The sequence below is a fragment of the Scophthalmus maximus genome, chromosome 6, assembly GCF_022379125.1.
Source record: "Scophthalmus maximus strain ysfricsl-2021 chromosome 6, ASM2237912v1, whole genome shotgun sequence".
NCBI lineage: Eukaryota > Metazoa > Chordata > Actinopteri > Pleuronectiformes > Scophthalmidae > Scophthalmus > Scophthalmus maximus.
Genome location: NC_061520.1, coordinates 9,650,190 through 9,675,570, shown reverse-complemented (window position 1 = coordinate 9,675,570; position 25,381 = coordinate 9,650,190). Strand labels below are relative to the sequence as shown.

At 41.4% G+C, this 25,381-nt stretch overlaps 3 protein-coding genes across 3 annotated transcripts; 2 read left to right on the top strand and 1 right to left on the bottom strand.

Annotated features, from left to right (window-relative positions):
* Positions 1–5,627, bottom strand: alas1 (aminolevulinate, delta-, synthase 1). Its single transcript, XM_035632018.2, has 11 exons — positions 5,449–5,627; positions 4,046–4,283; positions 3,765–3,947; positions 3,517–3,663; positions 3,111–3,330; positions 2,389–2,573; positions 2,082–2,261; positions 1,709–1,873; positions 911–1,179; positions 653–815; positions 1–327 (listed from the first exon to the last, which is right to left on the bottom strand). The coding sequence occupies exons 2-11, from the start codon at positions 4,251–4,253 to the stop codon at positions 167–169; spliced, it is 1,881 nt and encodes a 626-aa protein (XP_035487911.1). The 5' UTR covers positions 4,254–4,283; positions 5,449–5,627; the 3' UTR covers positions 1–166.
* A 2,252-nt stretch (positions 5,628–7,879) lies between these two features.
* Positions 7,880–19,603, top strand: LOC118309198 (protein shisa-4). The gene is made up of 5 exons (XM_035631039.2): positions 7,880–8,272; positions 9,951–10,104; positions 10,479–10,621; positions 16,124–16,378; positions 17,389–19,603. The coding sequence occupies exons 1-5, from the start codon at positions 8,206–8,208 to the stop codon at positions 17,568–17,570; spliced, it is 801 nt and encodes a 266-aa protein (XP_035486932.1). The 5' UTR covers positions 7,880–8,205; the 3' UTR covers positions 17,571–19,603.
* A 497-nt stretch (positions 19,604–20,100) lies between these two features.
* Positions 20,101–22,861, top strand: LOC118309199 (protein shisa-4). The gene is made up of 5 exons (XM_035631040.2): positions 20,101–20,445; positions 20,609–20,765; positions 20,884–21,038; positions 21,374–21,523; positions 22,128–22,861. The coding sequence occupies exons 1-5, from the start codon at positions 20,379–20,381 to the stop codon at positions 22,268–22,270; spliced, it is 672 nt and encodes a 223-aa protein (XP_035486933.1). The 5' UTR covers positions 20,101–20,378; the 3' UTR covers positions 22,271–22,861.
* The last annotated feature ends 2,520 nt before the right edge of the window (positions 22,862–25,381 follow it).

Genomic DNA, 25,381 nt, shown 5'->3' with positions numbered 1-25,381 from the left:
TACTTTCTAATATTTTATTGGGAGTATTTAGAACATCTGAGCATAGAATATTTTAAATAATATGTGTAGGAGGACTTATCAAAGATAATCAATACATTCTATGACAGTGACAGAGGAATGCGTATTGTGTATATGTGCCGTCTCCAGCCAGCGGTGGTGAGCGATGTTACGCGCAGGCTGAGATGGGGTGGCTGAGGCCGCTGAAGTAAGACTTCTCTCGCTCGCTCATCACGTCAAAGTGCAGCGGCTGCTGACAGAACGTGCACTCGGCTGATGAGTGGGGCTTCAGCTCCAGGCCCACCTCCTTCCATGAGTTCACCAGCGTCTCTGAAGAGGGGAAAACACAAGAAGGGAGGTCATTTTAATTCAAAGAGATAGAGCTACAGACAGCTACAGTTGCCGTGAAGTTACTAAAGGTGCTGTGATCAAACTCAAATTGAATTTGAGCGACTAAATAATTAAATGGGTTTAATCTTTCAAATAACGGTGGAGGCATGAGGGAATTATGACATTATATGACAGAATGTTTAAAATCAGAATGTAGTTTAAAATCCAACTTGAGCAGTTCAGTTTGATTGACTTGTCCATGACGAGTTAACTTTAATTTCTCTGAATGTATTTTCACATGAACATGATTACTACATCTTCTTACCAACAAAGTATTTCATCATCTCTGGAGTATGGTGAGGCGTTGGGGCAATACGCAGGAGCTCGTCTCCCCTGGCTACAGTGGGATAGTTAATGGCCTGCACGTAGATGTTGTGGCGACTCATCATGATGTCACACACCTCCGTGTTTTTCTCAGCATTTGAAACCTAAAAAGAGACACACGATGATTATGATGGACCTATTTTGAGTTCTTCATATTTCCAAGCTCAGTTGGGCCATCAGGCACTAAATCATAAATTACCCGGACGGGGATGATGTGGCTGGGACAGTGCACCACGGGCAGCCCCGAGTCCATCAGCATCTGTCGCAGCAGTTTGACGTTGCGCTGGTGTTTGCGTCTCAGTGTGCGGCCCTCTTCGCTTTTGAGAACCTGGATGGACTGCCTGGCTCCCGCCAACAGCATCGGTGGCAGCGAGGTGGTGAAGATGAAACCAGCAGCGTAGGAACGCACCGTGTCCACCAGGGCGGCAGTACTCGCAATGTAGCCACCCACACAGCCAAAGGCCTTGCCTGGAAGGGGACAGGACATAAAGGTGGTCATCCTCTCATTTGATGCAACAGCACCAGACATCATTTGTCTGAGATTAGATGTCTAGGAAGTCACTGTAGTCACTAAAATGGCAGCTGCAGAAGAAAAAGAGCAGTTGAGCTCTCTGCTAGAAATAATTGTCCCCTCATCTTTACAGCGACCAACAAAGACAGGAGGTAATTTAATAACGGTGCAACAGGAGCCCACAGTCTCCTAGCAACAGCAGAGCTGCTCGAGCATCTTTAAGCCCTCTGGCATATTGGGCGACACAGCTGGAGCATGATCCAGAGTATAACAACAAATCAGAGAACTGCCAGTGACCTCATTTCTGAGAGTAGCTCTCTTTGCTTAGTAAAAATAAATTTACATTTATGAAGAACACTGAAGAGTACATGTTGAGAGATTAATGTCCCCAAATACAACTACAAAAGGTCCTGTAACATTTTTGTCCAGCTTGAAAGACAAAATGCTTTGTATAATCATATTGATTTGACGAGATTACATGCTGACCTAGAGTCCCTGAGATGATATCCATCTTGTCCATGACACCATCCCTGTCTCCGATGCCCCCTCCTCTGGCGCCATACAGGCCCACGGCGTGAACCTCGTCCACGAAGGTGATGGCACCAAACTCGTGGGACACGTCGCACATCTCCTCCAGCGGACACACAGCACCTGTGTTACAGAGAGAAAATTCATCCATTAACCAAAGTATAGTTGCAAAAAAAAAAAAAATGTTTTTGTGACCCCACATCTATTAAAAAAATACTTGTCCTCCCTGGGATACATGCAACATGACACTGCATACATCCCCTACTCTTACAACAGTTAATAACAAGCAGGTATAATTTACAAAATGGACAAGTGACCATCTGTAACTAACCATCCATGGAGTGGACGGTCTCAAAGGCCACGATCTTCGGTTTGGTGGGGTCTCCCCTCTGCAGCAGCTCTCGGAGGTGGGCTGTGTCATTGTGGCGGAAAACAAATTTCTTGACTCCACTGTTCCTGATGCCCTGAATCATTGAGGCGTGGTTGCCTGCATCAGAGTAGATCTCACAACCTAAAATAGCAATTTTAAAAAGTTAGCATCAAAGTGACTCTGTTCTACACAAGCATTACAAGGATGAACATACTTCCATGTTAGAGTTTTTGTACAGTAAATGTATGGGAATCTTTTTTTTCCATACCAGGCAACATCTTGGCGAGGGTGAAGAGGGTGGAGTCATTGGCCACAAAGCAGGAGGTGAAGAGCAGTGCCGCGTCCTTGTTGTGGAGGTCAGCCAGTTCTTGTTCCAGCTCCACGTGGAATTTACTGGTTCCAGAAATGTTCCTGGTGCCACCTGCCCCCGAGCCATGCTTTCGTAAATTATCCCTGTAAAAAAGATGACAGAAAAATAAAACTGCTGTCTGTGTTCCCGAGGCTCCACCGGGGAAAAAAAAATTAAATTGTATTCACTTAAATGCCGGATGTACATTTTAGAAGGGGCATGACTACAAAAAATGGAAAATTTTAAATAATTAAGCGCAAGGGTTGCTCTGTAGTAACTGACAACTTGATCAAAAAGGTGTTACTGCTGTACAAGGAATGGGATCCGAGCAAGCTCCAACAAGCTACAAGGAAAAGAAGAAAAACATGACAAAACACCTTCACTGGGGCCCATGAGGTTTAGGTGTGAACTACGGCCAACTAACACTCACACAAACAACAGACCGGGTGTCAGGTTGTAGTCAATTATTATGTGCTGTGTCTCATCTTTTCTCAGTTTGTTTTCGTCTAGACTTAGTGGGACAGAAGGTAAAGAGCTAATGAGAGAAAGAGGACACGCAAGACCCATTCCATGTCCCAACATATGAACACAAGGGCGTGTGTTTGTTCCTACATTGCATACCCGCCGCCCACAATACTCACATAATGGACTGCACAACCCGTGGGTGTCGACTCATGCCAAGGTAGTCGTTGCTGCACCACACGGACACCTCCCTCTTGTCTTCTAAAGAGCCCGTGAAGTCGTCGGCCATGGGGAACTCTTTGGCCAGACGATTCACAGTCTTGAACACACGGTATGTGTGGTCGCTCTTCTTCTCTTCTATCTTCTTCTCGAAAAACTCATCGTAATGGAAGCCGGGCACTGTAAGGACAGAAAGACATAGCTGAGTTGAGGTGGCTCTCAACACTGCTCGCATTTAAATGTTTGAAGCACTTCTGGTAGCGAAACTCCTCTTTCCATTCAAACAAGTGTTTGAATGCATACTCCCCCGCTGTTAATTATTTTTTCCATTTGCCTGTTGTGTCAAAGCACCGAAATAAAACTTACTGCTGCCTGGCAAGTTGTCCTGCAGCAAGTGGGAGACCCTTTTAGGCCGCTGTTTCAGGAGGGTCTTCAATAGATCCATCGGCTCCCCTCCAACTCCCATAATGGTACTGGCCAGTGATGGCTTCTTCAGTTGGTCGGGGGAAACCTCTGAAATTGCCAAGAGAGGAAAAAATAAAATAGTGTTGAATTCTGGGCAAAACAAAATGGGCAGAGCAGCATAGTCTGGTCAGTTTCTAAACAACTCTCACCTTTCTGGACAGTGCGGACTTCCTGAACATCCTCTTGGAACTCCATGCCAAGCTGGCGGACCACGCTGCTGTTCTTCTGGCCCATCTCAGCAGCCAGGAAAGGGCATTTGGATCCCACCGCCTGGCTTGACGGAGGCATAGGGTGCCCAGCAGGCAGTTTGGGCTCAACTTTTTTTTTGGGGCCTGCAAGTGGACAAAATTAGGTTTAGACTTCAGGTACATTCGATGGGTTTAGACCTCGGGTATATCACTCTGTAACCCAAGTGTTTCATTGCCCCCACCTTCAACAGCAGACACAGTGTCCTCAGTCCTGTGGTTGGAGGAGGACGAACAGAGGGCTCGTACCATCGCTGGGGCCATGGGTTTCGAGGCAAGCTCCATCATGATGGGGCATTGCTGGGCATACACCACCAGAGACGTCTTGGACTGCTGGAGGAAGGCCTGGGGCACACGGGCCAGGAAGGGACAGCGGCGCACAATCACATCCATAGTCACCAGTCGTGTTGATTGTCCAGACAACTGAAAAGGGATAATTGAACTTCATTAATACACATGCTGTGGACAGTAAGGGGTTCTTCTTCTCATATCTTTTCACGATGAACCACTTGCACACAAGGTTGAAAATGTAAAAAAAAAAAAGTTAAAGAATATTGTAACATACAGTACCAGTCAAAAGTTTTCCATTCAAGTGAATAAGAACACGTTTCCAAACTTTTGACTGGTACTGTACTTTATTCTTTACTGAAGGTCAGTGTAGTATCTTAAAGTCAGATTTTTTTTCCAAAACCAACACGACAACCCCCCAAAGACAGTCAGTTGATCATCACACACGATTAAGTAAAGCAGCTCACAACTGAGAAAACTGAATTCTCTGAAGAGAATGTCTTGCTGGGGACTGATGCGGATTAAGGCAATTTCAAAAAAGTCACATCTATCGATCGGTTACTCAATGTTGCAGCGCTTCATCTTTGTGGATAATAGTTCTGTAAAGTTCACAACGTGTGTCCAAGTCAAAGGAAAGTGACCATCAGGTGTGTGTGATCGTGACACATGACACAGCAATGAGCATGTTAAAAAACAGACTGATTGCGTAAAAGTGAAAATTACAGTTACGTATGACAGCGCTGTTCCCTTCCCCCAGAGCCAGGTCCACACATTCCTCCACAGTCACATAACTCGCATGCTTTTTTTTTTTTTCCCACTTGAAAGATTCCAAGAAAGGTTCAAGGACCCGTGAAAAAAACCGTACATACAACCATTATCATTTGACGCCTCTGAAAACTGTATCTCTTGTCACGAGTTGTGGACCGTTCGACCAACTCGTTACACCGTATGACAATACGTGCATCTTTTTTTATATTTCTTTTTCGGGACGACATGTAAACAACAGCCCGATTATTAAAAGCTCAATATTATTAGTCAAGAGTGTTCACGCGTCGAGGGAGTTGGCGGCGTTGACGCGTTTTAGTGGTTGTTTCAGGACATGGTCACGGTTCGTGTTTAACGCCGGTTAGCATTAATATTAATAAATAAGGGTGTGTTACAGTTTCTTTGTACCCTTGTTTGAAACGGGACGAGTTGGCGATCCTCGCCGGTAGCTCCGTCGCACCGGGCTCGACCTTAAGCTAGGCTCCTTACGTTAGCTTACAAGGCTACAAGCAGAAGTGGATCTGAAGGAACTTACCTCGAAGAAATAAGAGAATCCTCTGTCAGTCGTGGGTAACCGCAGCGGAGCTGGATCCGATGTGTTGCCGGTAGAAAACAGAAGAAAACTGGACTTGAAAGTCGTTGGTGTGTGTGGAGCGGAAGGCAGACGACCCTTCGTTATCCTGCACTGAGGACGAACGAGGAGGACGAGGACGCGCCCGCGGTTATAACAGCGCTGTTACCCAACGGAAGTCTCGCGAGATCTTGTTCGTTGACGTCACCGGCAAATCCATGATGGTTACCGGTTATTCAAGTCAAGAAAAAAGGCAAAGGTCAAAAAGAACAAATACCTTTACAATTACATGTCCTATACAAAGGCAATGTACAGTTCAAGTTGTTACAGATTGAAATGGTTCCCCCAATGCAAGACGGATGTTAACAATATTTAATGCAATACTTTTTATTCAGTGCCATTCCATGTAAAGTATATTTTCCGTGAAATACATATACATATATTTATGCATATTTAATAATAATTATAAAATGTATTATTTTCAACCCACTGCACATTACTTCTTGCACTCTGTATATATGTACATAGCTTTTTGAAAACAGTTTTGTTCCCGTATTTTTAATTGTATATTTTTGCTACCCTGTGTGACACTGTGCTGCTGTGACAAGTGAATTTCCCCTAGCAGGATGAATAATGTTTTCTATTTTTATTCTATTCTCTTCTACTTTCAAAGGTTCCATTTGAATACATGTATTGTTTTAACTCTTTTAGTTAAGGCAAATACAGCATGATGTCTAATCACAAAACATATATATGTATTAATATTATCAGTAGAGGAAAAAGCCCTTATGTTTTGCAATAAAATATTTAGTGTTTCGGTTAAGTAAACTGTAATGATACTGTCCCCAGAAGACCTTGAAAACATTAGTTAATGCATCGGAGCATCAATAATTTGTACACTCATGACATCTGGTGTTGAAACAGAGACACTAAAGCTGGAGATGTACCAGTTCTTAATAGAGACTGAAGACTGTTGCGTGGCTGTACATCCAAATCTATAGTTTCTCTAAGACTGTGAATCAACACTGTCTTTTATCAACCTTCAGTATTTTTCAAACATTTTAATTACACTCAACATTTAAATTAAATCCACAATGCATAAACAGTATAGAGTCAGTTGCCAGTGTATCAGGTACATCCAGACTGCTGATTCAACAGCCCTGACTGTTTATGGTTGTTATGGAAAATGTACTTATTTATTGTGTTTGAACTCTTTGTACTCTTTGTCTAACTGTTTATATATCACACCAGGCCGCATTTTCACGTCTACTTATAATCATAAGACACCAGACTAATCATAAGATACCAGACAGTATTTTTGTTTGCTTTATTAAAAAAAAAATGTCGGTAAGACCTTAGCACAGACACATAACTTCCTCTTCTCAGAAATTGTTTCTTACACCCCCCAGGAACTGAAACACACCTTGTGTCTGCAAGTAAGATATAAATATCAAGTGCAGACTCTGTTCTGAATGCTGCTTCACTGTGTTGAACCCTTTGCAAAGGCTTAAATAAAACTCAAAACGACAACTTGGTTTGGTCACTTTATTGAATTTCCACCAAAATGTTCAACTCGTACTAAGATAAATGATGAGGACAAAATTTAGAAAAACTACCCAGCGACAGAGAAGGCCTGACAGGCCTCTGCTTGAGGTCCATAAAATGCCATTGTGCAGTAAGGTAGGCTCCTTCCGGTTAGTCAGACTGAATTACTGTGTTAATTTAATATTCACTTCATAATATTAGGTTGATAAGTAAATTGAAAGAAAATGTATCGGCAGCAAGTCTTGACATCTGATTGATTAACGGATATATGTAAGACATTCATTGCCACAATCACGTTGTCTGAACCTGAACCTAGCCATGTACTGTAGTTTTGTTGTCTAAACATAAGATAAGATATACCTTTATACCTCCCACAATGGGGAAATTTGGGCAATACAGCAGCAAAGTGGACAGAAGAATATGGAAAGAAATTTAAATAAAAGCAATAGTATGTACAAAATATAACAAAATATTAACATTAAATACAAAAGGTATATAAATACTATATACAGAGCAGTAGCAATAGTTGCACATGGAGACTAAATATAAATATTGCACAGTTGGTTATTGCACTTTTTTATTGCACAGTGGTTGAGTCCTGTGTGTTTGTGTGTTCTACTGAGAGCAGTGCTGGTTATAGAGTCTCACAGCAGCAGGAAGGAAGGACCTGCGATAAGAACTAACAGTGTAGTTGTGTAAAAAATAAAAAGTTAACCACAATCTCCAGGGTGAAAGTTTGACCCCCTTCCTCCCCTACAATAGAGCCTAATTCTGATTGGTTCTTGTTTACACTAAAGGAGGCACGGCTCCTTTGATCACGAGCGGCCCAACGTCACCCAAGACAGGAGTCGAGACGACACCCCGGAAACAACCTGAACGAAATTGCACTATATCTATTCAATTAATACACACAGAATCAAAGTGAGTGGTGTTTTATTGTCATGACATATAACACACCTCGGTCTAGCGACTGGTAGGCAAACTGTCTCCTGTCCAATAGACACTGAAGAGAAGCTGCTGACATCCGGGAAGAGCGCGGTATTGTCACTGCAGTGAGTCATCTCCGCGTTCAGACGATCTTCGCGGCGTCTCCACACCAGAGCAGAGCTCCTCCTCCCCAGCAGCCAGACGAGATTCCCACCCTCCGCCAGAATCCGGGATCCTCGAAGAAAAGCCATGGCGTCCGGCCTGTGCGGTGTCGTGGTGTTGGCGCTGTGTGCGATCCTGTGCCCCTGTGTGTCCGGTGAGTTTGACTCGATCTGAGAACTAGACACTGGCCGTCGTCGTCTGTCGTAGCCCCGCCGAACCGCGCGGGTCTCAGCCGTTACCTCGGGGCGACTTGTGGGTTTAACAAACAAAAACCACCGTCGCGGGCGAAAGGACGCCACCTAATTTAGACTGAGGGCGATGTCAGTGACGTTGAAAAGTTACCGCCCGTCGATCAAACGGACGTTTTATTACTTCTAATGGGAATCAACAAGTCAACGGACAGCGAAACCGAATCCAGTCAACGTCGGTGGACAAAGAATAAAAACTAAAGATACGAACAGTTCTAGCGTGTGAGAAGTCGAACTAGCCAATCGTTGTCCGAGCTGCGGTATTTCATTGTGTATTATACCGTTTGTTTGACCACCGTCATCTCATCATATGAAGTTTTAATGACGCTGTCTTAAGAATCTGTCGGTAAAATAAATAACCCGTGCATTCTTTATTCTCATCAAATGTTTTTATAATGTGATATTCGAATTGTTTTCCTTAAATTATTATTGTTTATCTTGTAAAATTACATAGAAACCCGGTTTTGAAAGATGCTATGTATTCAAAAATGTATTATTATGATTATTATTATTATGCAACAGCCATTTTAGGCGAATCTTTTAATAGTCTTTTTATATCATTTTTTAAATACAGATGTGACCTGAAAACCGTATTATTGTTGGAATGCTGATTTTAATTGTGATTTGTATGTTTTTTTTGTGTGAACGCACTTATTTACTTTTACATTAATAAAATTATTATTATTATTAGAAAAAAACCCTGCCCATATGAAAGTTATAATGTTCAGTTATGGTTGCATTGTTTTGGAGGGGTGTTTTTATTGAGCTCTGTGGTCATTGTATTATACCGAGAGGTCTTTCTGTTATTTACTCATTCATTTTTATTGAAACAAATACATCTGGACACAATACGGGACAAAACAGGTCTCGACATAATTGAACATCACCATGAACTACATCCTCCAGTTGAGTTGACACCTCACTTGACATGTCCGGACAAAAAAGCAAAATTATAACCTTCTTGAAAGGAGGGTCATTATTCATTTTTAGCTAGGCGTACCTAATATTTCGACAATTGAGTGTAAATGAGAGGGAACAAAAGAGGGCCGGATAGGTAGATACTTTATTCACCCAGAGGGAAAGTTCAGGAAACAACCTTTCCGAATAAAGAAATACGGCTCCACAGCACCAGAAACTACATCCTCCAACATTAACACAAAAATCAATCATCAGAAAATATGTTTTAGTCATTTTGTGGCTGTTCATTAGTTTTACCTGGCTCTACCTAAGAAAATAAAGTAAACCACAATTTCCCAGAGACCAGAGCAACATGCTCAAATAGCATTTATGTCCAACCAACAGCCCAAATCTCACAGATATTCAGTTCATTAACATGAATAACTAAGAAAGTAAGTAGAAATCCCTCACATTGGAGAGCATTCTATCATAAATAATTCTATTAATTAGCTTATTGTGTCATCTTTATTGGATTGTCCTTGAGAAGCTGATATGAGGCATCAAAATGAGTTTTGTTATTCTCCCTGATAGTTTTACCATCGCTGGCAGTACAGTCTTGTCTTCAGTGGCAGCGAGACTAACCTTTTCTCGCCCCTCTCCTCTCTTTCTGTGTCTGTTGTGTTACAGCGGGGGACTCGGACTGTATGTCCTATACAGATTCGACCAACATGTACCAGGGGTACCAAAGCTGCTACGGTGAATTTTGCTGTGGTACCTGCTACAACAGATACTGCTGTCGCCAGAGTTACATGCAGCTTTCTGAGGATAAACAAGAACAATGGTATACAATTTTATTCTGGACTTGATGAAGAACTGTCTCAAACAACATTGTTGTGTGCGCACTCTCTGTCCCTGTGTAACCACGGTACAGATGTGTTTTTGCATCCCATTATACAACGAGTGTGCAGTCGAGAAACAGGAAGATGTGTTTTCCTGTGCAAGACCACCAGCGTGAAGTTGTTGTGAACCAGCTAAAACCTGTTCCAGCAGTATTTGACATTATAACCAACAGATTCATAGAATAAATGTGTTGATGCTTATAACCATGATTTAGAATTGACATCACTCTGCATTTTTTAAAAACTATTCTGTACCAGTTAAGTAATAGCAGCACATATTGTTTTTGACTATTTTTTTTCTTTGTTTCCTTCTCAGTGAAGCCGAGTCTATTCTCAATCATTCCACACCAGTGCACATGATCTTTGGTATTGTCGGCACGATCATCATTTTGCTCATCTTCATCTGCTGCTGTGTTTGTCCCTGCTGCTGCATGTACAAAGTGTGCCGCAAGCCACAACGTAAGTAGCCTTTCACCAACAATTAATGCCGACTTGCATACCGTTGTTAGTAGAGTAATGCTGGGTTCCATTATAGCTTGGAACTCTGATCTCCGAGCCCCAAATTCGGGGTGGTGATGATTTGTTTTTTTCGACCTTGGGGAATTCCAATTACAATTTCCGACCCGGATGTTGAAATTGTGAGTTCCGAGATTACAATGGAATGATAAACCAGAGTTCCGAAGTATAAATGAATGCAGGGTTCAGGGTTAAAGTGCCTTGATTTGCCAATGTTTCAGGATCTCAAAATGAGCTGTGCCCTGATTTATTTAATATTTTTGATAAAAAAACACAAAGATCTTTTGTATCAGTTCAGCGCTGATGCTTCATTTTGATTGAAATTTTTCTTATTCGTCTTAATATCTGTTAACTGTATTGTAAATACCAAAAAAGCATATGATGAAAAAATATTCCTCCTATGTAAGTAAGGCTTAACTTTGTTAACTTTGTTGCCACTAAAATAATTAACGGGTTACACTGAAGATCGCCACGGGCTTGATCAGCTTTTTTAATAACGAGGTTACTTAGTAGGGATGGGTGGTATGACGATATATACAAGAAGACGATGTTTAGCTGTCATATGGCCCTGTTCGGACCTAGTATTAACATCCGTCCTCTGAGATCCGATCACGAGTGGACAGCTCGAGTTGCGTCAGTTCACACCTGATTGGATCTCACTTCCCCGCTCTATACCGAAATAAACTTGTATGTAATTTTGTGTTTTTTTGGAGACAAAATTATGTGAGGGTTAATATTGTGCTAGATGCCTCAAATAATTCAGTGCATGAGAAAGTGAAGTGTAATAGTTTGGTTCACTGTTGAACTGTAGCGAGTTAGAGGACATCAGCTGAATAGAAGACGCTCTTTAAGCTTGTACTTTGTCAAACAAAAAAATGGGTGGAGCCTTTTGACAAAAACTTCGAAAACCAACCACAACATCATAGGACATCTTTAGTGTATATTTCTGATGCTTCGTTATTGTTGAAAAATAAATTCATATTCCCAAAATAAACATTGGTGTTAGTCAACAGGATATCAATGCCCATCCATTGATACCACTACCAGAAACCTATACCACCTCATGTAAACAAGCTGTTGAATCAATTTCCCAGCATCGATAGAGTTACTTAAACTCGGTTGACTATTAGCACAGTTTTAACAGAAATCTGATCGTTCAGCTGTCAGCAGCTGAACGATCAAATGAAGTAACGTCCAAATGAAGTAACCACACGCTTGTACAAAACAGGATGCCACTGAGGTTACTAATCAGTGGCATTTTCATCAGACAGGAATTTTAACAGCTGAAACAGTTTGTCACCAAGTCGAGTGACAGAAAGGGATTTTTTTCGAAAGCAAAAAGAAAGATGCTACACAAAATACAAAAATGTTCTCAACTGTGACTATTTGCTGGTTCTCTTAATCTGTTGTGATGATAAACTGGGGGTTAAATGGCCGATTTACACTTTCTCCAAAAGTGGCGTTACACTTTCTCCAAAAGTGTGAGACCACGTTCACATTCACTTGAATGGAAACATCCTCAGGTAGTGTCAAAAGATCCAAGTTCATAAACATGTCATGATGTCGTCAACAGGCACTTAATACCCGCCTGGAGCTGGGAGTAATGTGTCGACAGCTCAAAGCCATGTGCTGCAGTTTCTGCAACATGTTGCTGCACATGTGCAGGTTTCCTGCAGACAAGCAACATGATTTCTGAGTGGCAGTCTCTGGCTGTTGAGAGCGTCTCAACGTACGTGTACATGCAGTGTCTGATTTTACCCTCTGTTTGAAAGAAGAAGTCAGAGTCTTTGTTTCCAGTGGGTTGGGGTATTTGTCCGTCTGTTTTTTTTTCACAGTGGAACACGAGGGGACTCATTTGAGGTTTGTGGCCCTCCCACCACATGACTTTTATTACTGCGGTAACTTGGCCTGACTAACAACACAGAGCATCAACTGATCTAATGTTCCTGAAATCACAACTGAGGACAGTTAGAATCATTTACTGGAGTCCAGGACTGTGAAGTTCTTCTTTTCGTGTTTCCTATCACGTTTGTTGCGCAAAGTTTTGTTTGGCTTCTGTGGTTAGCAGTGTACACAACTGATGGATGATGCAGTGTAGTCATCAGAGATAGTCACTGTTTGGATTCAGACCAAACCTTTTGCCGCTGTGTTACCAGCCAGGGCCCGTTCATATCCAATGCTATGGTGAATAAGGCCATATATGTTCTGTATATGCAAATACTAGCTTTAAGATACTTAAAAATGCCTTTATGGACTTTTTTTAGAGGATGGCCTGGTGATAGTATGTATTTTTTCTCACTGATATCAAATCCCATCAGAACAACACAACCAGCTATGAATCAACCCTTCTAACATTTATTTTCTGTGTAGCCAGAGCCAGGGCCTTATTCCTGCCGGTGATTAAAACACATCATCAACTGGATGACATGCTCCTTCGTTACAATGAACAATGGGAACGTTAGTTTATTTAAAGTTAATCCCACACAGTGTTAAATTAAGTATTTACTTGAGTATTCTTTGGTAGGAACTGAAGAGCTGGGGAATTGGTTTGGTTTTTTTTTTAGGTTTTTTTTATGAATGTATGCATTTGTTAACTGTTGTTAAAGGTTTATATCTTCATTAGGAGTCAGTGGGCCTGCAGCTGATTGCAACAGACAGGGCAGGGAAGTCCGAAACTACAGAGAGGCAAAGCACATTGTTGGTTTTCATGGAATATTTTGTCGCTATTCTTATCCTTTTAATTATAATTCTATTTAAATTATCTTTTTTCTTGCTGCATGTACTGTATACCTCACCTGACTACTTCACACACATTCTCTTTTTTTAATGCTCCTGCCACAGAATTTTGCTTCGCGCCTTTGTTGTCCTGTATGTAGCTTGGTGTCTGGAGTAGCAGCAGACATTAAGGTTTATCTGCTGCTGCTTGCCTGTGACCACTCCTGCTTTTTGAGTGGCTTTCGGGTTCCCACAAGAACTCTAGTGAGACAAAATGGCAGAATCAAACTAGTCCGTCTATCCTATCATTAAGTGTCAGTATTCAAAAACCTTGGAACCACTCCCATGTGGTTTGCAACTCATTTGTTCTTCTTCGTTTCATCTTCATCTCAAATGCAGATCAGAATGGTATGTAATATAATCTTTACTTTTTAATTACTGTCTGCTAAATTTCTTTCATCACTAAGAGTTAAAGTATTCAAGAAAGAAAAATGGCCTAATTCATTAGCACTAACATATCCCAAACCTTGCTTACTTTTTTCAATGAGGTTTCCTCTTATATGTCCAAGTCCTGATTCATCAAACTCTCTTGCTCTTAACTCTCAAATCCTGCTGTCAGAAATCAGCAGATAAAAAGATGACAAGTGCAGCAGAGTCAGAGGTGGCGCTTAAATCCCGAGAAATCAGTAGGAAACTATCACTAATATCAACGACGTGTCATCAGAGCAGTGCTTTATTGATGCATAAATAAAGAGGGGATGAATCAGGCCACATCGAGTTACATGAAAGTAAAAAAAAAAAAGTAATGTAATCCATGTATGAATATGAGTGGCAGGAATTTGACAATCACATTCATATTGCGAATATCGTAGCCTACAATAGGTGATGTCACACTGTGAAGTGCAACAGAGGATACATCGTCTTATTTATTTAATAAACAGCATAGAGTTATTCTTTATGTTTTATTTGAGTTAATTTTGGTATCATTTTTTAATACACAGGATACCAGTGCTACATGTAATTAACAAGTGTGTTTTCCTCCTATGAAGAAAAACAGACTGTACCGGACTAGTATGACAGATCTGACCACCGGTGTAAATTATAAGTACAAGAAATATTACAGATTCTCTCAGAGCGTTTGTGTATGCCACAGCAGTTGTTCTTGAATGTGGGCCACTGTGCTTGGTTGAGACAAGCATATTGGTAGGATAGAAAGAAAAAACGCACCTTGCCCTTAACACAGTATTCCTGCAACCAGATTTCTTTCTTTCAGTTATTCAAGTAGATGTCATTTATATGTACTCTCTGACCCAATTCTCAGAACAAATCTCTTGTAACACCCGCACTGGTAGGGAGGTGTGTGTATTTGTGTAGGCACTCGGTAGTTGTTAATAATACACACTTGTGCACTTCCTGTCAGTTTTCTCTTTTTGCCAGCCTGTTCATTGTGCCATGCAGAGACTTAAGCCCTGGCACATTAAGCAACGCAAGTATGAATGTGGATTTCCTGACTCGGGCTGATGCATGTTGGGATCACATCTAGGAATGTGAGAGCTCCACCTCCCGTGACTCATTGTTTCCATGCCAACCACAGTGGGGAAAACTTCCCACGTCATTTACAGGAAGTGGTCGTAATGACTCCCCCCACTCTGTTATGAAGAAGAAAGAAAAGTGGTGGTGAATTGACACACACACACACACACACACACACACACACACACACACACACACACACACACACACACACACACACACACACACACACACACACACACACACACACACACACACACACAAACACAAAAGAGTCACTAAATAGATTTTTAAACTGTGAAGAACTTTGCCAGGGTTGGGGGGTCAAAGGGACAGGTTTACTCCAAAATGATATGTGAACACACTTTTTCCATTTCGTTGTTCTGTACATATGATAATTAGACAGTCATTTTTATCAGCTCTTGTCTGGATTTTGGCAGCAGGGCAGACAGTGGATTTTAGTGCATATTTTAAAAAGAAACGTTAAGAGTTGAGTCCCCATATCGTCCTCCAGTGAAAATAAAATGATGAAGACCATACAATGATTTTAGAGACATTAAATTAAGTGAAATTAATAGGATAGTTCAAATTATTATTTTATTTTTAAGCTTTGTTGACTTCATAGGATTTGTTTTTTTGGCATAGTTTCACTTTTGGGTTTCTGTCGTTGGATGAATGTAGAAGTCTGACCGAAGTCTAACAACATATTAAGGGACAAAAAGATGACTTCTCTGTGTGAAATCTGAACTTCTCTTTTGATTGAAATGTTGTAACACTTTGTACTAACCATTTGTGTGCAAGTGTTATTTTTAGACTGTGTTGGAAGTGGTGGTCATGCTCTGAAAACAAATGCTGGTGAACTTTAGTGATATGTTTGAGCTTACAGTGCGGCTCAAAGTCTGTAGTACACATATAGATACTACAAACTGTGAATATCCGGTGTTACAGCAGCAGGTATCCGGCTGGTATGTGGGGCAGTTTTACTCTCTCAGCCTTGGTGATCTCAGCATGTTTTCCAGAACATGGATAAGCTTGAGCTTTTGTTTGTCAAGGCTACATTACTTGTTTAGTTATTTACTTATTTTTTGATCTAACCTTTGCTCCCTCACTCCATCAGACACTACCACTGACACTACAGCCTGGCCCATATTAAATGTATTTTTAAAAATCTGATTTCTGTGTTATCTTTGCTTACAGCTGTGGTAGCTACCTCCACCCACACGACCATAGTCACTGCTGCTCCTCTGAATTACCCGCAGCAGCCTACTGCAACACCCAGCCAGCCTCAGCCCTACCAGGGGGGTCAGTATCAGCCCTACCAGCCCGTACCAGTGCAGCCAGGATATGGAACCCAGCCCATGCCCCAGGGCTATGGAGCTCAACCCATGCCCGCAGTACCCTTCCAGGGACAACCGTTCGTACCAGGGCCACCTCCAACATATCAGGAAGCCAGTGAGTGGGGATTTTATTAGGACCTAGATAAACTGTGACGGGTTTGATTGTGACAACAGCCTGTTGTCAAGTCGAAGACACCTTAACACCCTAGCAGTATTACTTTTTGTCAACAAAATATGCGTTGACTAGATTAAAACTAAATAAAAAAGCAGCCTTAGAGGACGTAGGGTTTAGGACCTATACGGCAGCCAGCCACCAAGGGGTGATCCAGATGATATGGCTTCACTTTTTTGTGCTGCCCTGTCATCCATCTTTATATACAGTCTATGGACAACATTTGCACCCAGCAACAAAATTACACTTCCTGTAATGTTACCGACCATAATTGTTTTTGGGGAGGATAAATGTAACAGACTTAAAGGAGAAAAATTCACTCATAATTCCACTGAATACGAAACAATATTACTGGAATTTATGGATCATTATTATGGCAGTGGTTGTGATTATAAGTCTTTATCTATCGGCTGTCTTTTGTTCTACAATTAATAGAGATAAGTTTGTTCAGCCGTTAAGCATGTGATGTTCGCCAAATTAATATTACTGCGTGACTCTTATGCAATATTTAAGCTGATTCACGGGAGTCACATTCTTCTTTTCCTGACTTCAGTTAAAACACACATTTGTTTCTTAGAATGGCTGTTTGTGTCCTTGGAACGGATTTTAACAGAAGTATTTCTCAAATGGGGCACAAAAATTAAGCTGTTTGGGTTTAAGGATTAACATCATTACACAAAGTTAATGATTATGCATAGTGGTTTTAGTAATGTAAAAAAAAAAGCATTCTTTAACATGAGGTAATTACACAGGAATTTTGGGTGCTTTAAAAATAGCTGCATCTGGAAGCAGAGGTGGAATAACGTCTGCTGGCGTACAGTTAGTCATGCCTGGATTTTGTCAAATAGGAAAATGACATTTATGGTTTTGTTTGGAAAAACTCAACTTGTGGTTACTGTCTAAAGCGTTTTCAACCCCTTCATCTTCATGCCATGTTTTCTTTTTGTGTGCAGCCGGTCCCGTCTACTCTCCCAACCCGATGTCTTACAGCCAGGCTGCGTTCAGCCCCAACCAGCCAGCGTACCCTCTGAAGCCGCCTGTCCAGCCACAGGTCCAGCCGCCGCCAAACGCTCCGCTCGCGAACACAGACTACTTGGCACAGCCTGCGTATAACCCGGCTTACGCTGCACCCTAGACTGGATAATGGATGGCCGCGCCACGCTCTCAGCCACTATAAACATGCTGCGGCATTTAGGGAACTTGAAATGTGTGATCTCAGTCACGACGTGAGTTGCTCCAGAGGGTCTTCATTCATGTGCTTTCATTGGTTTTAATGACACACCTGTCGTTGTAGAAATTCTGTAGAAGACGCACCAAGGTGAAATTCTCGACTCGTCTTGGCTCGTATTGCATGGACTTACATTAAACATAAAACTGCTGGGTGTGATTTTAAAGTATATGAAGTGCTTTGCCATATTCCAGCCCTCTGAACAGGATTCAACATGTCCCTGCTCTCCCCGGTCTGTACCGGGCACCTGACTGAACCTTCTCGACCTCTAATCCACCGTCTGCAGTGATCGCCGTCACACTCAGTCAAATTTGAGAGCAGTTTTTTTGCATCCGTGGCCGTGATTCTGTGGCTCTCTTTCCAGTTTATTTCGTACCGATTAAGTGCTTTGCACCTTTTTTTTTTCATGTGCTTTCTCTAGTGTTATGGTAGATGTGTAATACCACATATGCGTTAGTACATTGTGAATTTATTTGTCACTAGAGCATTTAGAGAGGAATCATATCATTGTCATTTACCAATATTTGGAGGGTATTTGGGTTCTTCCCTTCAGCAAAAGGGAGCTTTCATCATTTAGTTAGAAAGAAATATTATTTGCACACAGGGAAGCTTCACTTTACATTTACGTTTTATGGGTTTGTGTTGAAAACAGACTTCACCTTGAGTTGCTTTTTTTTCCCCTTCAGGTTTTTTTTAAATTTTCATTTGCACATTTAACTGCGCAAGTCTGACTGAGGTAAAATGCATTGGCACCTTTTTAATCAGTCAATCAAAGCAGATGAATTTCTTTTCATATAGTCTAGTCCACATTCAAAGACCAATGTTACTCTCAAAATGCAAGAAACACGTGTGCCTTCTTAGCCATGTTACCTTTATCCAACAGCTGTGTGCATGTCAAACACTTTAAAATCAATTTTTATATTTATTCTGGAGTGTTTTGTTTTTCTGGTATCGTTCTGTTACCGTTCTGTTACTCGTACCGACTGTCCACATAAAGGCTTACGTTATATACACCAGCCACAATAATTTGCAGTGTGCCATGTTCGACATGTACTTTACTGTCACAAAGTCTTTCAACTTCATCTTCTTAAGTTACAACCCAAACTGTTCATGTATTGAATATTTTCTTAAACAGTATTATTTGCCCTGTCAAATCATCTTGTCATCACTATTGCCTTTATTACATAACACCAATGTAACGGGGAGGTTCTTAGAAATAAGTCTTGTCATTGTTTGGATCTAAAAACTAAACTAATAGGCCTTTTTCTTTGTCACGTGTGTTCTCCTGTCTTTGTGTTTTGCAGCAAAGCCACCACTTCTGCTTTCTGCCCACTGAAATTACTTGAAATCAGTTTTAACTAAAAGTGACCTTTTTCTCAGAAGTAGTCACAGCTCATGTGACAGGCCAGATGATCATCCTGTTCAAAATGCCTGATTCTTCAACTTCCCTAGTTTAGACTTGGATTGTGCTCAAGGAAAATAGAACCTGATGTCCTCCATTAAATCTTGATGTGACAGGTATTGTCGTCAGAATGTCATTCAGTCACATACATGCTGTGGCTCCATTTACCCCCTGACACATGAGGCCACACACCAGCTAATGATGGTGGACTAACGTCGTCACGTATCCTTGTAATTTGCAAAATAGTTTGTGTGAAGAATGTGTTGACGTTGCCCGTATCGACCAATCGGGTTGTCTGTGTTTCATCGTAGACTCTGCCCGTGATAGTCCTTTGGCCAGTGTTGACTCTTCAAGGTGACTTTAATTGGAGTGTTTTTTTATTTGTGTTTGTGAATTATAGCCATTCTTGTTCCACCTGTTTCTCGTCAAAGAATAATTGTCATTGATGCGACTTTAAGAATACATGTATGACCTTTATTTTGTTTAAAGAAAATCAGCTTGTTCTGCAGGATTTAATAAAATATATATTTTCTGCTTCCCCCAACTATTTGTCATTGAATACGCAGCATAGAAGATATCTTTAAGTGAAGTGTACACCAGACATAATAGACACCACATACAACTGAACACAAGGGATATACAAATCAGTAGAGGAAGTGAATATAATTATTCAGACAGCAATGCCACTAATTATCTATCTTACGATCTTTTATGTAATTTAGAAGACCTGAATATGGTCACAGTTAATGTTATGGGTTTGCAGTTTCCTAAAGGTTTCCTGAAAAAAACAAGATACTATAATTAGGTCATTACTATTAACTAACCAAGGAGACTTTTTTGCAAGTGTACAAGTAAAACCAATGCGCATACACTCTTTGAAGAATAAGGCTAAATAAATAAGTGCTTATAGGACAGATCAGAGGAGTGTCTGTTGAAACAGGTAAACACACGAGCTAAAATCAAATTTGGGTGGAGTCACAAGAAAAGAAACTGAAATTTAACGATGCATGACCCAGCTGTGGCATGAGTTTCTACCCACTTTCATTCTCAGGGGTTTCTCAGGAAGAATTCCCGTCTTTTTGTTAAGTACAACCCATGTTAAAGGTTCAAGGGCTCAGTAGTGCAGATAGATAACAAAAATGGTTTGACTGCAGCAACAACTGCTGCAACAATCTTTCATAAACTATCCAGTATGTCTTTTCACATGAACTGAGGAATGTCGTCGGGTCACTTGCCACGGGGTGGTGGTTCAGACAGACGGGCTGAAGTGATTGTTTCAGTGCAGTCAGAGTCATTTCCTTACCAAAGCAGTTATGGTTTCAACCGTCGCGTCCAGTCTCGTGTGTATTTTGTGTGCCACCCGGCTCCCGGCTGTATGGGGTGAGTTATATTTTGCGATATATTCAGCAGGTTAATTAGGACTGTGAAACAAAGATAATAATAAAGTGCCACAGTTTTAGAGCTTTTTAGCTGTGAACCTTTGTCATTGGAAATCTCTCACCTTCACCACTCCTTCCCCGTGACTCTGTTTTGTGTCTTTCAGCCGATGACTGCAGCAGCTACTGGGACGGCGGTGGTTTGTACCATGATACGCGGCCATGTGGCACGTGGTACTGCTGTGGAGACTGCAACAAGAAATACTGCTGCTTTGGACAGAATAAACGTCTCACCCAAGAAAAACAAGAAGGCTGTGTTGTGAGGTGCGCTCCTGTTTTTCAACCATGGCGTCAGTTCAATAGCTAATTTACTCCGAGCATTCTAGTGATCTAATTGATTCAGTTACACTGCAAAAAAACAAAATGTGTCTTTTTCCTCCAGGTCGGGCAAAGTGAAAAACGTCCTAGTTCCTTATATTGTGGGAGGCATCTTTGCATGTGTCTTTCCCATTGTCCTCTGCGTGGGTCTTATCATCTGCTTTGTGTGTCCCTGCTGCGTGGTTTACAAGAAGTGTCGAAGAAGACGCAACCAACAAGGTAGGACACTTTTGCACTTGCAGTCTTGCCGAGAGTTGGATGAGAAGATTGACACATTTCATTTGACGGTATGATATGATGTGTTACATTAAGGCCAGCAGCCTCCGACTGTGAGTCCGCGATATTGGGAGTTTTCTAACCGTGGCATTGGTGAAAAGTGCCATGTCAGCAAACGTGAGCTTTCAGAGGTGCCTTTAGGCAAATTTGGATTCCTTTGGAAATCGGCAAAAGAAAGCAAATATTGTCCCGTGTTTCCCAAAATGTTGAATCTCTCCGACAAACGACATCGTACGTCTTACCCATTCTCAAACCGAACCTATGCCTTTTCCCTATAGTTGCGATAAACACAACCACTGTAATCAACGCGCCCCAGCAGCCACTCTCGCCTCAGCCGTCCCACCCAGGCTACCAGCCTGTGCCTGTCCTGCACGGATACGGAGGCCAACCCACACCCACAGCACCACCACACTCGTACCCGGAAGCGAGTGAGTACTGTAACCGTCTGATTCACTTCAAAGAACCAGTGTTGGTGTTACTTACCACACACTAAGTTGTGAAAACCATGTCTGGTGACATTCGATATTTCTGTGTAGGTCAAGCCTGACATGTCTTACTCCTCCGCGCCGTTGACCCCCATTGTTATTCAAAAAAATATTCAGATACTATTGAAACACACCAGTGGGCAGTATTGCACTGGATGACATGTTCCTCTACGACCACTATAGATTATTGTAAGTAAATCTCACATCCTGCTGTAAAGACACTAGCCAACAAAATGTATATTAATCCGCAGATTATTCAACAAATTCACTATTTACTGCTGATTGAGGGATGTTTTCCAAAAACAACAGTGTCCAGGTTTTTTTTTAGGGAATCAAAATTAAAGACTAATTCATAGATTGATATCTTTGGCTAACAGACATGACAGGGAAGGATTGTCACTGGATATGCTGACAAAAACAAAAATAAAGAAAAACACCGGCCTTATCCTTTCACCATTACTATTATTGTTTCAGGGAAAAGTTAATAATTGGGAAAGCAACACAATTTTTCAGTAACACTAAACCACTTTTTTGTTTGTCTTCGTAGCTGATCCAGCTCACTGTCCATTTCCATTCCCTCTGGGGCAGCAGATGAACCCCCTCCAGACTCCCGGCCAGTCCTGTCTCCCACCAACATATTCAGAACTCGAACAGCCGCCCTACAACCCATCATATGGCCCAAACCCCTGAACCCGGGCAGCTTACCAGATACAAAACACTGTGAGAGGAATTTTAATATATCTGGTGAAAACTACAGTTTTATCGTAATGTGTCCATTATTTTTTCGGGATTAATGCAGTTTAAACTGTCTTGTGCCAATGCACCTGTTGAAAATATGAGGAAATACTATTAAAAATAACGTGCTGTTTAACAGCGATATGTATGAAGTTATCTATAGTCCGAAATAAGTAGAAAAGTGTTTTTAATTGTGCAGTGTTGTTTTTCCTGCGGATGATAATGACGCATCGTATGTTTGGCCGTTTTTTTCGTCAGCTGGCAATTCATGTATTCATTTTACTCGACCCTTATGTACAAAGTCACATTTTGACATCACTTTCGAACAGCGCTGTCAATATGCTTATACAGTGATTTGCTCATATAAGTTTAGACTCTCTCAGTTTACCTACAAGTCCAAATTACTTTTTCAATGAACTCCGACTGCCACTAGAGGTCGCCTCCACCCCACTTCTGAAAATAAAAGGGAAGCGGTGGAACTGCTGGTGCTACACTATTGCAGATTGTTTTAAGTGCTAAATCAATAAATCTGTGATACTCACAAAAGGCGGTTCATTTCTCTTTCTTGCAAAAATCCCAGGTGAGTATATTTCAAACACCCGATGTACAGGGTACATTGAGTTGACTGCCCTCTTTCAGTGCTGGGGGGTACTTATCGAGGTGGACGCACTCTGTAGTCTCAAGTCTATAAACTTCACGTTTGCTGGTTACAACAGAAATACACTGGGTAATCATCAAATGCCTTTAATTGCTGTAATAAGATATGGTTTTTCAATAACTATACAGTGATTGCACAGGGTGAATGCACAGCACAACAAAATAACCTTAACACAAACAACACTCCCTGTGTTGTGCAAACTGCAGCATCTCCAGGGATAGTAAAGTACAAGTCTTTGCTTTACGAAGTAAATTCACTTCCAGTCTCTTTCCGGTACACCTGGATTATTAAAACTTACTTTTTATCCTACCACCCTGAGCCCAAGGAACTGTAGTAGTTATGATTTTATGAGGTTGATAATTTCTATGGTTAATTTGAAATAGCTGGGAAAAAAAGTTTTCCAAAAGTTCCTGTCTATTTCATAGTTACACTGAAATACACGCCGATGTATGTAGTGAAAAATACGCCTTTTTCACAGTCGACATTTTACCTAAGCACTACTAATTCTGAGACACGACTATCAGCTAACCAGGATCCTAAATCTGAAGAAAGCTTTAGCTTCTTTTTTCGCTTTTTAGATTTTGAAACATCCATGTGGTGCAATGTGTTTTCAGTCCAATGCACATGTTGGGGAATCATCAAGACTTTCTGGAAGCTGCACACATGTTATCATTATCTTTACTTTTAAATGTCTTATTGCAGGAATGTATTGGTGATAAAAAGTCCTGAGAGTAAATATCTTTTACTAATTTAATAATTTATTTTGAAATCTGTAAGACTGAGAGTTTAATATATATATATATTACAGTTTTTCTCCTCTGATATGACAAACTTCTGCCATTCATAGGACTGCATGATAAGGAAAAGGTTGTTAAAAATCATTTTCCTCCGAACTTCAGTTTTGTTTCTAACAAGGCATGAAAGCAATGTGGAAACACTGTAATATATAAGCTTCATAAATCATCCCATAATGAATTCAGTGTGTGATATATTGTAAAGTACTACCTACAGTACCTACAGTGTGACAAAGCTACTCTGGGATCATGTGCAGTTTAATAGCCAGAGTGGGGCATGTCTGCATTTAATTCCATGATAACCACAGCCACTCCCACTTATAGCATCCCACACCATCCATTAATCAACACAGTAATAGTGCTGACTGCGGCTATTTCAGTCATCGACGTGACTGGGCTCTAAACGGGAGGAATGACCCCCCGCCCATACGAGCTGCTGCCTGCCTGCTGTTAAAAATAAGCCCTCTCCTTGAAGCGTGGCTCACACTGCTAATGAGCACCAGAGTAAGGATGCCACAGTCATGGGCAATATGGCAGCTAATCTTTACAGCGGGCCATCGCTGTTTTTCTTTTCTCCTTCCCTTTCTTCTTCTCCCCTCTCCCTCCCTCCATCTCTCCCTCCGGATGTGCTTTTCTCTGTCCCAAGGCGTTTCTCGATCTGGCCTCCGGCCCGAGCTGCCATTACGATATTTTCAGCATTTTCTCGACATCCCACTCCATTCCTCTCCTCTAATTCCCCTTTCTTCTGCTCCGTGAAGGCCTCTGCGGTATTTACAGTACAACTCACATCAGTGTTGCCCGGCACAGCGGACAAGGAACACACTGTGTGTTACTGGATATCAGTTGGAAACCAACCCATTGATCGGGGTTTTCGATGATGGTGCATTAATGAACTGTACTGTATGTGGGAGCAACTGCTGACCGAAGAAAAGAACTCCCCAGTGAGTGTGTCCTCTCTCTGGCCACGATGTTCTGCAGCGATAGAGACTTGCTGAACTTTTCGACATGCATGGAAACACAAACAGACACGGAAGCATTATCTATATTTGGATATTTTTAAATCTTTTCCATGCATAAAGATATGTGATAAGAGGTCCCCAGTTACAAATGATTGGACTTCAGAGATTTGTTTTTACTAACCGCTGTATGCTAACTGCATGGCTTATGGACAGACTGAAATATGTCCTCCCTCCATTCAACACCATCAACTTTTGACATTTTGTCCAGACGTTCATTGTCCCCAGTGGAAGTTTCTCTACAACTGTTGGGGAGAATTCAAATTTGGTGCAGACAATCATGCCCCCTCAGGGTTATTCACTGAAAACAGGAGGTCACACTCAGTGCCACACAACCCAGTTATATTCAATCCAAGCCAAAAGTGTGACGGACAGAATTTGAATTATGGTGATTAAAAGAATGACTGATTCGACACGTCCTAAGGCAAGAAGTTAAAACTTTGATAAAGTACAGCATTGGGCAGAAAGTGTTTCACACCAGAGGCTGGCTCATGATGGCGGCCATATCACACGAGAGCACTTCACCCTCATCCCTAGTGAAACCTGCAGACCACGCAGGGACACTAATCTCATGTCCGTTTCAATCGCTCTCTGTTGC

Coding starts and splice junctions, on each gene's coding strand:
- alas1 (XM_035632018.2), bottom strand. CDS start 4,253: ATGGATGTGATTGTGCGCCGCTGTCCCTTCCTGGCCCGTGTGCCCCAG. Junction 2,574..3,110: donor CGGGTTGTGCAGTCCATTAT/GTGAGTATTGTG, acceptor TCTTTTTTACAG/GGATAATTTACGAAAGCATG. Junction 1,180..1,708: donor TATCATCTCAGGGACTCTAG/GTCAGCATGTAA, acceptor GTCCCCTTCCAG/GCAAGGCCTTTGGCTGTGTG.
- LOC118309198 (XM_035631039.2), top strand. CDS start 8,206: ATGGCGTCCGGCCTGTGCGGTGTCGTGGTGTTGGCGCTGTGTGCGATC. Junction 8,273..9,950: donor CCTGTGCCCCTGTGTGTCCG/GTGAGTTTGACT, acceptor GTTGTGTTACAG/CGGGGGACTCGGACTGTATG. Junction 16,379..17,388: donor TCCAACATATCAGGAAGCCA/GTGAGTGGGGAT, acceptor TTTTGTGTGCAG/CCGGTCCCGTCTACTCTCCC.
- LOC118309199 (XM_035631040.2), top strand. CDS start 20,379: ATGGTTTCAACCGTCGCGTCCAGTCTCGTGTGTATTTTGTGTGCCACC. Junction 21,039..21,373: donor AAGAAGACGCAACCAACAAG/GTAGGACACTTT, acceptor TTTTCCCTATAG/TTGCGATAAACACAACCACT. Junction 21,524..22,127: donor ACACTCGTACCCGGAAGCGA/GTGAGTACTGTA, acceptor TTGTCTTCGTAG/CTGATCCAGCTCACTGTCCA.